General features: G+C 39.9%; 1 protein-coding gene across 1 annotated transcript in view; it reads right to left on the reverse strand.

Annotated features, from left to right (window-relative positions):
* HERC2 (HECT and RLD domain containing E3 ubiquitin protein ligase 2) overlaps nt 1-15734 on the reverse strand; it is a 243661-nt gene that overhangs the window by 43523 nt on the left and 184404 nt on the right. Inside the window, exons 68-71 of the mRNA XM_052636055.1 lie at nt 15512-15698; nt 14812-14952; nt 8552-8743; nt 5747-5900 (exon numbers count right to left, since the gene is read on the reverse strand). Of these exons, the coding sequence (XP_052492015.1) occupies nt 5747-5900; nt 8552-8743; nt 14812-14952; nt 15512-15698 (674 nt within the window). The remainder of the gene's footprint in view (nt 1-5746; nt 5901-8551; nt 8744-14811; nt 14953-15511; nt 15699-15734) is intronic.

Below are 15734 nucleotides of genomic sequence, written 5' to 3' on the forward strand. Positions count from 1 at the left end.
AAGGCTATGACCTGGGTTATGGTGGAGGGAAAAGGTTGGCAAACAACTATAAAATCACTCAAAATAGTAAGAAACAATGATCCCAGGGCTCTTCAAATCAATTCAAGGCAAACAGACTGAGAAGAGTTCATTCACGGAAAAGCTGCCCAACTCAGGCAGGGACAGTGAGAGCCTATGTGTTCTCGCCTAGGGTTGCCCTGTGCAGCTGTAGCTCAACTTTACCAGGATGGGACTCTGTCTCCAGTGACCTCATGCTAACTGGTGCAGAGCAGGGCAGTGCCTGGGCAGAGATCCTAAAAGTCAGAGAGTCGGGAGGGTAACTGAGGACATACAGAAAAGCTTGCATCTTTGCTGGCTCGAGAATGTGGTGTGGCTGGGGAGTGTCAGACACGAGAACTAGCCAGAAATCTAACAAGAAGATTCTAGAAGTCAGAGAACAGAGAAGGGCTCAATGAAAACGTCATGGACGACTGGGTGACTCAAGGCACATGTCCTCAAGAAAACAGAAAGTTGGGTGTGCGTGTGCCTGTGCACGTGTGTGTGCTCGCACACACGCGCGCGCACACACACACACACACAGGAAAACTGCCAAAACACTGATTTCCATGCCCTCCCTTGCTTCCACCCACAGAGACCCATCCACAGATGGGGAAATGAGCAGGCTAAATCAAGCAGATATGGAACAAACCCTAAAAGTCAGGCTAGAAAACACAAATCAAAATTAAAAAGTAAGCTAGGATATCAGTGAATATGTGACACAGAGGAGAGATTTTAGAGAGTAATTCCAGGCATCTTACAAAAGAAATACACAAAACAACCATAGAAACCCAGCAACAATTACAAATCTTTTTTAAAAACTCAGACTCCAACAGAATCTAAAATGTTTAAGTTTTCAACAAAATATAATGAGATATGCAAAAACACTGAAAAATGTGAGCCATATGTGGGAATGAAATCAGACAACAGAAACTGACCCTAATGGGCCAAATGCAGAACTGAGTAGACAATGACTTCAAAACTATAATAAATATGTTCAAAGAATTCACGAAAACAGTGAAAACATGATAACAAAGGAAAATATGGTAACAATGACTCTGGGTCCATAGACCTTTTTGTATAGTTCTGTGTATTCTTGCTGTCTCCTGTTAATCTCTTCTGCTTCTTTTAGGTCTGAACAAAGCCCCAAAATACATGACAAAAAAACAAATATAAATGAAAAAAGTAGGCAAATCCACGATTACAACTGGGGATTTCAAAATTTAGCCTTCAACAACTGACAGAACAAATAGACAGAAAAATCTGTAAAGATACAGAAGATATCAACAAGACTACCTACCATCTTGAACTCTTACATACCTCTTTATCTGGCTGTTCATCTGTATTCTTTGTCATGTCCTTTATAATAAACTCAATGGGGTGGCAAAGAGTCGGACATGACTGAGCAACTGAACTGAACTGAACTAACAATAAACTAATAAACATAAGTAAATGTTTCTGTGAGTTCTGTGAGTTGCTAGAGGAAATCAACTGAACTTTAGGAAGAGGCTGTGGAAACCTCTGATTCACAGAAAGTCAGCAGGCAGCATAGGTAAGAATTTGGACTTCTGACTGGCGTTTGAGGTGGGTGCCGTCTTGGTGGGACTTAAGCCATTAACCTAGTGTCAGGACTGAGTTAAACTGCAGGACACCTGCTGATTTTGCACAGCTGCATGATGTGTGGAAACCCTCACATGTCTGATGTCAGAAGTACAGTGCTGTAGCAGTGAGAACAGAGGAGATACAAGTGAGGGAGTTTTCATTTTTACTTTTGCTTTATTTTACACAGAAAACATTCTGTAAATATGTTTTCATGTTTATGGAAGAATACCTACCCTACAAAAACTCTTTCAGAGACTAGAGGAGAAGGGAACATGCTGCAATTCAATCTGTAAAGCCAGTATTACTCTAATATCAAAATGAGATCAAGATATTACAAGAAAGGAAAGCTACATAAATAAATTTTGAAGTTTTTAATAAAAAAATAAAAAGAAAGGAAAGCCACAAACTGACACTATTCATGAAAATAGGTTAAAAAAATCCTTAACAAAATATTAGCAAGCCAAACCCAGCAACATATACTATAGATTATACATTGTAGACAATTATGATTTGTCTAGAAATGCAATACAAGTTGAATATCCAGAAACTGATTCACACAACATGCCACACTAATAAAGGATTAATACAGAAAACAGTATGTCAATACACAGAAAAATCATTTGATAAAATCCAGCACTTACTCATGATAAAATTTCCCCCACAAACTAGGAAGAGAAAGTTTCCTCAACCTGATAAAGGCATGTATGAAAAACTTATTGTTAACATACCTAATGCTAAGAGAATGATATGTATTCACTCTACTGGAACAAGGTAAGGATTTCCACTCTCATCCCTTGTATATAACATTAACTCCAGCTAGTCCCTGTTCTAGCATAAGACAGAAACAGGTGATGTCCGTTAAATGTCACCAAGTATAACTGATTTGAAGAAGGAAGTCTATGAAACAAAATTTGGGAAAGGCTGTTCTAGTGTAGCAAGGAAAGGATTCCCTCCGCAGGGGAGATATGATCAGAAACCCGTAACTAATTGCCTACAAGAATATTACTTCAGGCAGATGGCAAGTACAAAGTGAGACAAATGGCCTATCCCTGGAACATATATAAGGGCCACCATAAATGATGTGGAGGGGCCAGGAGAGACAGGTAAAGAGGAAGGGAATGCTGTTGGAGAGGCAAACAAGGTTCATGGGAAGTTGCACAGGCCACCATCAAGGATCTGAGCCTTATTTTAAGGTTACAGGGGTGCACTGGTAGATTTTAAGCAGAGCAGCAGTATATTCTGACTCACTTTAAGAGAATCTCTCTGGTTGTCATATAAGGAGTTGATTCTGGGAGACACAGAAGGTGAGAAGTAGAAATAGAACATTTATATTATACTAGTATATGAGTTAGTATAATAAACCAGGTGAAACTATATGGTTGGGCCCAGAATGATTCAGAATGGTGATAAATGGCTGAATCTGAAATATATTTTTAAAGTAGAAATGTTAGGACTTGCGGGCAGACTGGATATCAAGTAAGAGAGAAACAGAAAAGAGGAAGAGGTACACTAGACTTTGTCTTAGGTAACTGCTGAGTGGAATTATCTTTTGCTTAATTTACATTATGAGAGATTAAGAGTTCAAAGTTAAAGAAGCTTTTGTAAATCCCATATCATTCTAAAAAGTTAAGAAAACTAATTTCACATAAAAATGATCAGGATAAAATTATTGAGGTCAAATACAATATAAAGTTATTATTACAAAAGAGAGAATAAGAATAGAATAACATTCTCCTATAGACAATGAAGGCAAGCCAGAAAGATGTGCCCACAAAACACATGAAAAATGCAATCTATTATTTCAAACCAAACTAAAAGAAATTAGGAAAATGATACATAATATGAAAGCAAAATATAAATAAGAATTAGGAGAAAACACTAAATTATAAAGTTTAGTAAAGAATTTTTTAAAGTTCAGAAATAAAAATTAAATTAGAAAGAACATAGAGGCAAATAAACACAAAAGATATGCTTTGAGACAAACAGGAGGAAAGGAAGTAGCCAATATTGACTCTAAAAGGCATCCAACACAAGGTAACAATCACATATCCATGAAAAAGACAATTGAAACAAGGCTGCAAACAAATACCACAAACTGTAATGCAAACAAATAACACAAACTGTAATGCAAAAAAAATTGTCTTGAAAGACAAGACTCGAAACTATCCAACATTTTAAAGGGGCACAAACTCTTATCTGAGAATGTCACTTATAACACTTACAACAACAAACTTTCACAGGAGGAAAATATGCTAATCAATAAAACTAACTTTCAAATGTGGGCAACCAACTCTTAGAACAAGCTGACTCATGTTGGGACTGTCATCCTCTGAGCCTTGCTGAGCAACTGACAAGAGAGTGAGCTTCAATCAGTAAGGAAGGAGACAACTAGAACTGAATGAAGATTAACAGGGAGAAAGCAGAGTATGCAATAGCTATTATGCTCTGGGATTCATAGTATGACCAATCTAATCAAATTGCAACAATGAAGAGAGCAAGAAACCAAGAAAAAGTTTTGTTAACTATTTTCAGCAACCATATACATATATGGTAGTGTTAGACTAGAACCCTGAGTCTTTTGTGCCTGTGATGTGGGATAAAGCAAATACATAATTATGAGATATTCTAATTCTATCATTCCTCTGTCTTAGAACCAGGATTTGGCGGGGAGAAAAGAAACACGGATGTAACAGAAGAGGTTAAGTATAAACAGAAACATGTAGCTCTGAATTTGGATCTATCATATCATTATGAACTCTAAAGAAAGTCGGTCAGTCAGTCAGTTTCACTGTCCACTCATTTACCCTGTCTCTATCCACTGAAAAAGTCCAGAAACAACAACAGCCCAGTGATCTAAAATGCCATCTCCACTAAAAGACTCCAGGGTAGACTCCAGGTGGAGAGGAGAAACTACATGACAAGCCTAAAGCATCTTGTCTTATCAGACTACAAGGACATTACCACTGGACCATAAGAATCACTGCCAAGAGCCAAACACAACAAGGAGCTCAATGTCTGGAGATGCGATAATTTGAGCTTCAAGAGGACAACAGTCATAATGGATTAAAGCCCATCATACATGTTTAAAACCATGGGTTCATGATATAAAAGGAAAAATAGGTACTTTTCTGACTATCTAGTGTTCAGGACTTGGTGCTTCCCTATCTGTCAGCCTGGGTTCAGTCTCTGGCCAGGAAACTAAGATCCCAAAGGCTGTAAGGCTCAGCGAAAAAAACCCAAAATAACTGATCACCTTCAAAGAATGATGTGTTCATTCTCATGAAAATGTAAAAAGAAGAAAAGAATCAAGCTTTTATCCTGCCTTTCTTATACAAACAGTACTCCTGGGTAACCAACCAAAGGATCAGGGAAAATGTCCCTGTATAAAGTAATCTAGCTAATAAATAAGAAAGAAATGAAATAATTAGAATAGCACCATTTTGCAACCACCAATGGATTTAATGGCCTCAGGTAATGAGCATCAGTAGCCACTGCCATCACAAAAGGAAAGACAAGCAGATACTAGATGCTTCCAGATGCTGGATCACAAGCACTAACTGTCCTGTCAGAGGGCCTGGCTGAACTAATCAGGCCGATGAATCAGGGGTAATCTGTAGAAAAACAGGATGGAGGAACAGGTGAAAGTGCAGCAGGGATGAATTACTGGAAAAAAAAGGAAGAAACTACAGGTTTAAAGATACTTAAAAGATGGAAACTGTTTAATTAAGAGAGTTAAGATGAGAGTGCACACTTGGGTAATAGAAACTGTCCAGAAATACAAGCCAGGACAGTGTCACATTAGAGGGGGCAACACAAGGAAGGCTTCTGGGCATAGGCAGAAGACTGCTTCTAGATCTGAGTGTTGGCAGCTAAGGCATCCACCTAATAAGCATTAAGCTAAACATTTACTTTGCATAGTTTCCTGTATCATGTTTTGGGTAAGTGAGGTTTCTAGAAAAGGTGGGGAAAGTGACTCTAAAGCAATTCTGTCCCTTTTTCTCTGTGAAACAAGGACAGCTGCCTCAACTGATGCAATGGCAGAAATGAAGCTGTTCTGCAGGCAGCTTGTATATGACCCCGTCTCCTCCCCGGGGCCAGCCCTCAGTACCTGGTATCTTCACTGTGCCGCTGGACGAAGTGTCATCCGTGTAGGGATGGCTACTCTCCACCACCACAGGCTGAGAGGACAGGCGGCCACTCTGTGAGTCTGTAGCCACATCCTCCAACTCGGTGACACAGAGCTCCAACAACATATCTGCCACCTGTCGGGGGAAGCAGGGGACAAAGCAGGAAGACATCAGGATGCCTGCCCAGTTCAGTTCTTTCCATAGGGACGGGGGCATGGAGAGCTTGGGAATTTGAGAAATCTACTATAAATCAGGGCTCGGTTTCCTCACCGATAAAATCATGATAGCAGAACTCGCAGGGGTGCTGTGAAGCTTGGAGAGATCTATGTACAAGTAATAAGAAAGCACCTACACAAAACACCCAATACATGCCAACTGATGAAACGAAACGCCTGTGATCTCAACACTTTCTCTTCACGTCAAGACAAGGTTACGTCCTAGTGAGGAAAATCTGCCCAGGAACAAAACTTTCAAGCAAGGAGCAGAAGGTGATAAAATTGACCAAGATCCCAGAAGGCATGGGGGTCAAGCAAGAGGGGCAGGAATGGAGAGGAATGACCCAGCTATCCAGGCTGAACAGTGGTAGACAGCACCTGAAATGAGACAACCAGTGGTGTCTCCTGACCCAAGACAAATTTAGGGTCAGCTCCCACACCATACAGCCCAACAATCCATGTTCAGATTTCATTTCAAAATTGTAGTGATTCACACCACTTAAATGGTCAATACTGCTGATTATATTTTGACTGCTATTTTAAAAACAAACAATATGTTGTTATAATAATTAACTTCCAAAGTTTTAAAATTTATAAAAACTTAATGAGACCATTCTCTATTCTTTCAGAAATTATTTTAATCTATTTTTCCTTGTATTTAGATAATAAAAGTTATCTTAGTAGGAAGTTTCATTAATGACAAACTATAATCATTGCCATAATTTAGGTTTTATAATTATGAATACAAAAGTTTTTCTAGTTTAAAGAGTCTCAAATACTAGATCAGGATGGGGCATAAGAGTAGCATCCTGACACTGGCCAGGAAAGTTGGAAGAAAATCCCCATCTCTGTTTCTGTCTCCCCTTGAATTTGAGATGTTGATGTCATCTAACTCTTAATGCACAGCCTAGCAGAGGTCTTCTGGGCTTTAACACCTTCTGCAAAGACAGCCAGTACCCCAGGAGAGGCAAGTAAACTCTGAGAAGAGGGTGACAGAGGAGTCATAGATGTGGTTCTACCCTCAGGAGTTTACAATCATTTCTCCCATCCACCAGACACCTGAGTGTCTTTGAGGGAGTAACGACCACTGAGAGCTTCAGTTTTCTCATCTGTAAACAAAGGGAAAGCCTGTGCTCTGTACTAAGAGAATGCACCAAGAAAGGGACCTGGAAGATATGTTTACAACAAATTCTAGGTATTATTACTTTAAATCCACGTTCTCATTCCATCTTTTCCTCTCACAAATGCAATATACTTGTAAAAACATTAATATTTTCCTTATGGAAATTCACTTTGATTTAATCTCTCAGAATTACGCCAAGTAACTTGCCTTGAAAAACTACGAAGTAGGAAACCTATAACCTTTCAGTTCTTCCTGAATATGATTAAGAAATAACAAGCCCCTAAAATATCTACCAAATCATTTACTACGATTTCAAGAACGCTCAACCTTTCCTAAGTACTTAATGGTTTTGGTGGTAGGACGGAAATGAAACACAGGTGGCTCAACTGCACAGGGCACACGGCATCACTCCTGACACAGCCAGCTCTGAAGAGGTGGAGGAAAGCTGCTGAGAAGCAACAAGCGTCCTTAAGGAAGCCCGAGGGCTTCAGAACTGATGAGTTCACTTCTAAGGTACACTGCTATGATACTGACTTGATACCCGACATTAGCCACATGCAGCTGTTCGAACTTAAAGTGAAATACAATGAAAACATCAGTGCCTCAGGTGCACTAGCTACATCTCAAGAGCTCAAGCGCCATATGTGGCTAGGAGTCACCACACTGGATGGCTCAGGTACAGATCATCATCATGGCAGAAAATACTACAGAACCCATGCTACCAAATATTAAAATCTACTTTAAACAGTTAATAGTTAAGATACTGCAACAGTAAAGCATAAAAACTAGCATAATGGGACCAAAAAGAGTCTGTAAAGGACCCAAATAAGTACAGAAGTTTACAGTAAAATAAGAGTGGCCTTCAAGTCACTGGGAAGAAGATGGGTTTAGTCAATAAATTATGTTGCTGCAACATGTTTGCTGTCTAGGAGAAACTAAAACTGAATCCCTGCTTTATCCCCTATATCAAGATAAATTCCAGGTGGTTCACAAAGGTAAATATAATAACAAATGAAGCTCAGCTTGGTGCTCTGTGGTGACCTAGAGAGGTGGGATGAGGTGGTGGGAGGGAACCTCAAGAGGGAGGGGACATATATACATATATGGCTGATTCATGATGTTTGTATAACAAGAATACAACATTGTAAAGCAATTACATTCCAATAAAAAATAACAAATGAAAACAAAAATGATTAAAAGAAACCTGAGAAGATTTCTTAAACAATGTCATGCTCATACCGTATTTACACCATGATACAAAATCCAGAAGCCATAAATGAAAAAATTTGGCAGATCTGACTTTGCAAAAACTAGAAATTTCTACATTCTAAACTATTAAAACAATGTTAAAAGGCAAACTGAGGAGCAACTCAGTACAGATAACAGAAGGGACTCATCTTCACCAGAATTCCTTCAAGCACAAGACAGCAGCAGCACCTCCAGCTCACCTGGGGGTAGGCAGTGCCCATGCCAGACAGCACTGCTGAAAGCACATCCCGGCCCTTGTCCCCTGCCCGGCCACACACAGACAGCTTGAGCAGGTCCACCAAGACACGTGTGTCGTCCACAACCAACAAACTGGTGAATTCATCCAAGGACTGAAGTTCTGGGCCTGACGCTTTATTCTGGCTTTCAACATCCTGAAAAAGTTCAACAATTAAAATGAGGAATAGTATATTAAGAGACAAACAGTCAAGAACTCAAAGGATACATGATTACCAATGATGAATAAGGAACCTTCTAAGGTATTTACGACCATGAAATACTAGAATAAGAAATAACAAGCCCCTAAATCTACATCACCTTGTACGATGCTTTCAAAATCAATCAACTATTTTACAAATTACCAACAGCAGCTGTCAAAAGGAATGCCTAAACTATGAAGAAATGACAATATATACTGTGACCAACATCATATCTGACCTGTGTTTCAAGGGGAGACTTCAAATGAAATCTCACCATGTAAAACCTACCACCACAGGGTATGTCTGGGAGTCTTCCATCAACTGCATTTGTACACTATACTTTTACAACTTTTGCCTAGATCCACTTCACAATTCTTTCTCAGAATATTACTTAACGGACTTTTTGACATATAAACATTGCTCATAATCTCTTGTTCCTTAGGTACTGTTAAGAAGAAAATAGTCTTCTCAGTACTCCCTTTTTACTTCTCATTCACAGTATGTCAGTTAAAACAAACCACACGTGTGATTATTTACCTCTTTCCACATCAGCAGAAAAAGGAATTGCTTGTTTGCCTGTGACAGCATCACTGACCCAACACAATCCCACGTCATGAGGGTTTCCTGCCCAGGACCATCACCCCACAGCCTGCTGGCACCACAAAGGAGCCTCTTAAAGGTTGGCAGTGGGGTCTGGCTTACAGAAAGTAACAGGGAGATCCAACAGCTTCTGAGCTTAGAGGGAGTGGGTATCAGAGACCTGAGCCCTTCCTGTTTCCTAGGCAGAGGCTAGCTCTCCAGGGAATTAACAAGATGCTACAAGTGTCTCTTCTCTTCTCGCTTGCTTTCTGGATCTCAGTGAAATCACTGTCAGTGGTTTTCAGAAACAGAACTAAGCCAGGGAAAGCACAAGCCCTACTTAGAAGTCTTTAGGGGAATGTGATCCAAACAATGTGCAGATTCCATCAATGCTCAAGTTGGCCCTGGAAACCACAGCTCTGAGGTAGGAGCATGGTTTCTCCCTTAAAAGAAACAGACCCTGCTCCCATCTTCAAGTGAAGACACAGGGAATCAGCAAGTGAAGTGCATCAGAAATGAAGACACTCCAGAATCTCATTCACTGAAGACTAGCAAAAACATTCAGTGGAATATATTAATCATATATAACATCTTTGGTCTTATTTGAAATAATACCTAACAGTTTTTTGGTGGCGTTGTTTAAAGAAAAAAATAGAGAACAAATCCAAAGGAATTGCTGAAAAATAAAATCACTAGCTACATAATCGTGCTGTTGTTAGTCACTAAGTCATGTCTGACTCTTTTGTGACCCCACGGACTGTATAGCCTGACAGGCTCCTCTGTCCATGGGATTTCCCAGGCAAGGATACTGGAGTGGGTTGCCATGTCGTCTTCCAGGGAATCTTCCCAACCCAGGGATCAAATCCCCATCTCTTGTGTCTTCTGCATTAGCAGGCGGATTCTTGACCACTGTGCCCAAAACTAACATGAAAATTACTTTCCTGTTATTAATGAATCAAACAAAATTGAAATGATAGTAATTTCAGGCTATAATCTGGATAATGCCTATGCCTCATAAATAAATTGGTAAGAAAGAAATTATACCATCTTTCTTCTACCTAAAAGAAAAAATCTGGAATAATTCAGAGTAATTTCTGCATTAAAACCTCACCTTAGGAGATTGCCAAATATCACAAGTTGAGTCCAGACATCTAATTTACAAATATCAATTTTCTTATTACTACAGGTTATGAATATTTTCCATACCATATATTTTTGACACTAGTGACAGCATAATAAATCAAGAGTTCCAAATGTAATTTAAAATAATATGCTTGTTCACAAGGGGAATAGGCTGGCGACGGAGACCACATGAGCAGGATGAGATGGCCTGGGAAAAGGAGCACCTGAGTAGGCTTGGGAGGTCATCCACAATGGAGGGGAGGCCACAATGTGGCAGAGCCAAGCCAAGTGGAAAGTGTTCCTGCTTGAGGCCAGCTGGCATTGGGGACAGGAGTGGGTCAAGCAGGAGGAGAGGTCATCCCTGCACAGGCAGACTGGGTTTTGAGTGCCAGAAGCTATGCAGGGGAAGGAGGATATCCATATGTGTGAGGAGAGACAGCCAAATGAGAAGGCGGCTACCTGAGGGGAAGTTATTAAACTGTCAATAGCAGGAGCCAGATTCCTCACTTTCAGAGAATAGCATGATCAATAAAGAAAAGGAAGAAACTAGAATGAACCCTCTGCAGTTATTAGTACTGACTGTACTGCTGTGAACCAGTGGTTTTCAATATATGTAGGTATATACCAAAATAAATATTAACATGCATAACTTCTTGAAAGCATACATACACACGTATTTTCTAGCTCTGCCCAGTAAGAAAGGAAATGAACTGCACTTCCTGCCATAGAAAACCAAAGATATTTCAGATCTTGGCTTTGAAATACCATCTCCAAGAAAAAGAACCATGATTTTTTGGAGAATTAGGATTTCTGTGCTACAGCATAAAACATCTTGATGAACCTAGAATTCTGTGTTGTGCAGTAAACAACAAAATAAGAGAATAATGAGAATATGTTCGAACAGAGAAAACTGTACCAAATATTTAAAGAATTGACACCAATCTTTCACAAACTCTTCCTACAAACAGAAGAGGAACACTGCCTAGCTCATCAGTATTATGCTTTAATGCAAATTAGGAGAAGATATAGGTACAAAAATCCTTAACAAAATAGCAAAGCAATTCAACAGGCAAGTTAGGCCCTGGAATACAAAAAGGGTAACAGAGTTTTGCCAAGAGAATGTACTGGTCATAGCAAACACCCTCTTCCAACAACACCAGAGCTGACTCTACACATGGACATCACCCAGATAATCAATATCGAAATCAGACGGACATCACCATTTGGCTACATTCCTTGCTGCCAAAGACAGAGAAGCTCTATACATTCATCAAAAACAAGACGGGGAGCTGACTGTGGCTCAGATCATGAACTCCTTATTGCAAAATTCAGACTTAAACTGAAGAAAGTAGAGAAAACCACTAGACCATTCAGGCAAGAACCAATCAAATCCCTTATGATTAAACAGTGGAAGTGACAAACAGATTCAAGGGATTAGATCTGACAGACAGACTGCCTGATGAACAATGGAAGGAGGTTTGTAACATTGTACAGGAAGCCATGATCAAAACCATCCCCAAGAAAAAGAAGTGTAAAAAGGCAAAATGGTGTCTCAGGAAGCTTTACAAATAGCTAATAAAAGAAGAGAAGTGAAAGGCAAAGGAGGAAAAAAAAAGATATACCCATCTGAATGCAGAGTTCCAAAGAATAGCAAAGAGAGATAAGAAAGCCTTCCTCAGTGATAAATGCAAAGAAATGGAAGAAAATGTAGAATGGGAAGGACTAGAGATCTCTTCAAGAAAATCAGAGATACCAAGGGAACATTTCAGGCAAAGATGGGCTCAATAAAGAAAAGTAACAGTATGGATCTAACAGAAGCAGAAGTTATTAAGATGAGGTGGCAAGAATATACAGAAGAACTATACAAAAAGATCTTAATGACCCAGATAACCACGATGGTGTGATCACTCACCTAGAGCCAGACATCCTGGAGTGAGAACCCAAGTGGGCCTTAGGAACCATCATTATGAACAAAGCTAGTGGAGGTGACAGACTTCCAGTTGAGCCAGTTAAAATCCTAAAAGATGATGCTGTTAAAGTGCTGCACTCAATATGCCAACAAATTTGGAAAGCTCAGCAGTGGCCAAGACTAGAAAAAGGTCAGTCTTCATGCCAATCACAAAGAAAGGCAATGCCAAATAATGTTCAAACTACTGCACAACTGCACTCATCTCACATGCTAGCAAAGTAATGCACAATATTCTCTAAGCTAGGCTTCAACAGTACATGAACCGAGAACTTCAAGATGTACAGGCTGGATTTAGAAAAGGCAGAGGAAGCAGAGATCAAATTGCCACATCTGCTAGATCTTAGAATTGAAGAAAATCATCTACTTCTGCTTCACTGACTATGCTAAAACCTTTGATGTGTGGATCACAAGAAACTGTGGAAAATTCTTAAGGAGATGGGAATACCAGACCCCTTACCTGCCTCCTGAGAAATCGGTATGCAGGCGTGAAGCCACAGTTAGAACCGGACATAGAACAATGGACTGGTTTCAAACTGGGAAGGGAGTACGTCAAGGCTGTATATTGTCACCCTGCTTATTTAACTTCTATGCAGAGTACATCATGAGAAACGCTGGGCTGGAAGAAGCACAAGCTGGAATCAAGATTGCCAGGAGAAATATCAATAACCTCAGATATGCAGATGACACCACCCTTATGGCAGAAAGCGAAGAGAACTAAAAAGCCTCTTGATGAAAGTGAAAGAGGAGAGCGAAAAAGTTGGCTTAAAGCTCAACATTCAGAAAACGAAGATCATGGCATCAGTCCCATCACTTCACGGCAAATAGATGGCAAACAATGGAAACTGTAGAGACTTTATTTTGGGGGGCTCCAAATCACCACAGATGGTGACTGCAATCATGAAATTAAAAGACGCTTGCTTCTTGGAAAAAAGTTATGACCAACCTAGATAGCATATTAAAAAACAGAGACATTACTTTGCCAACAAAGGTCCATCTAGTCAAAGCTATGGTTCTTCCAGTAGTCATGTATAAATGTGAGAGTTGCACCATAAAGAAAGCTGAGCACTGAAGAACTGATGCTTTTGAACTGTGGTGTTGGAGAAGACTCTTTGAGAATCCTTTGGACTGCAAAGAAATTAAATCCTAAAAGAAACCAGTCCTAAATATTCACTGGAAGGACTGATAGTGAAGCTGAAGCTCCAATACTCTGACCACCTGATGTGAAGAACTGACTCATTGAAAAAGATCATGATGCTGGAAAGACTGAAGGCAGGAGAAGGGGACGACAGAGGATGAGATAGTTGGATGGTATCACCAACTCAGTGGACATGAGTTTGAGCAAGCTCCAGGTGCTGGTGATGGCCAGGGAAGCCAGGAGTCCTGCAGTTCATGGGCTTGCAAAGAGTCAGACAGGCCTGAGCGACTGAGCTAAACTGACTGTGCTATAAAGTAAAGTGCTCAAAGAAATACGGGGGCACATCAGAAAGACAAACCAGATGGAAAGGCCTACCAAAGGCCAAGTCTGGGACAATTTGGGTGTCAAATGATGATAGTAATATATGTCATTATTTGAGTAAAATAGAATTCCATGAATATATACCAACAGAAAGATGAGATGAAAAGGGAAAGTTCTTCCCTACTGAAGAATAGCAACAATGGTATTCCAAAAGGAATGATGAAATCTGAAAAATCACTACTTGACAATTATCACAGTAGTAATGGACCCAGATGGAATTATCAAGAGATACTAAAAACTGGCAGATGAAAACATAATGAGGGGAAAGCTAGTAACATAGTCCCAAAGTAAATTATCTCTCCAGGAATACCTATACACATGCTTTTTTTAAATTTATTAACTTCCAATAGAGAAATCTTGTAGAAAAATTTAACAAAGTAATAAGAATTAGTATCACCTGTGATGCAGCAAATCAACAATGCACACACCTCAACAGAATGCACTGAAAAGAATTCTGCATCATTCCTGTGGCATTTCTTATAAAAAGAGGAACTTAAGGATGCTTCCATACTGAAAACAAAAAGAGGTAACCCTCACCCCTCGGCAGGTTCTAGACCTGTAATGAACAAAATCTGAGTCGGTCTCTGGGGCAGAAAATAGTCCCTGATCAGTGGCAATGTCCTGATAATTAGGAAGCACACTCTGAAGCTTTAAGGAAGGCTAGGATTATGCCGTGCAGCTCTCCCACCAACAGTTTAGAAACACTCACAATTGGAGAATCTAGGTAGATAATACAAAGGAGTATACCATGTTCTATGTCTAGGAAATATTTCTGCAACTTGAGTGTACATTTAAGATTATTTCAAAATAAACCATTAAAGAAGAAAACTCCTTGACCTCTTTGGTTTTGGTCATGGTTTCTGCAATGATGCTGGCAGCTCCTGGGTCATCTGTTACTGGGATAAACGGCCGAGAAGAAGCTGAGCAAGCAGATGGGGTCACTGCAGAAGGGGTCACAGCATCCTCAGAAGAGATAATCTAGTTTGAAAATGAATAAGAAAAAGGAGAAACTTGGCAACATGGCACACTTCCCATCTAACTCCAAAAGGCTTACTTACCCCTTAGGTCATCTGGAATATGCCAGATTTTACAGAGATAACAAGACATTTATATTACCAGCTACCACCTCCAGTGCAATCTGAGACAGCCCTGCAAAGTTAAGCATATTCATGTCCCAGGAAAACCTATTAATATTCACAAGCAATCACATGAAAACAACTAAAATGAGCACACATCTCTCCAAGCTGGGCTTTTCCCCAAAATAAATTACAAAAACCTTTAGTTTTCAGAGTGTTCAAGTTTCAGAATTACAGATGAACAACTATGTGTTGTACTTAGCAACTTTTTAGAAGAATATTCCCATCTACACACTAAAAGGCTCCTTTTAAACAGAATACTAATTCAAGCCAAAAATCACAGTAGTAGACACAAAAACATTCTGAATTAAGTCAAAGAATGACTTGTACTTTATAAGACACAAATGAGCTACCTTTCACTTCCTCATCAAACACTTCTTTACTGCTTTACCATTTTTTACCTCTCCTCTCTTTTCTTGCCATGGATTTGGACTCAGCCTGTCTTCAATATCAACAGCCAGCACACACTCCTCTCCATTCATGGGACTGGCCATGGCAGATACATCAGAAGGGGGTGCCGAGGAGAAGGAAGGACACTCCACTGGGGCAACCATGCCAGCCGGCATCAGGGCCCCGACCACGGTGTCTCTGTCAGGAGGGAAAGCCAGGCCTGTGGTGAGCTGC

Source organism: Budorcas taxicolor, chromosome 2 (genome assembly GCF_023091745.1).
Source record: "Budorcas taxicolor isolate Tak-1 chromosome 2, Takin1.1, whole genome shotgun sequence".
In the NCBI taxonomy this organism is placed as follows: Eukaryota; Metazoa; Chordata; class Mammalia; order Artiodactyla; family Bovidae; genus Budorcas; species Budorcas taxicolor.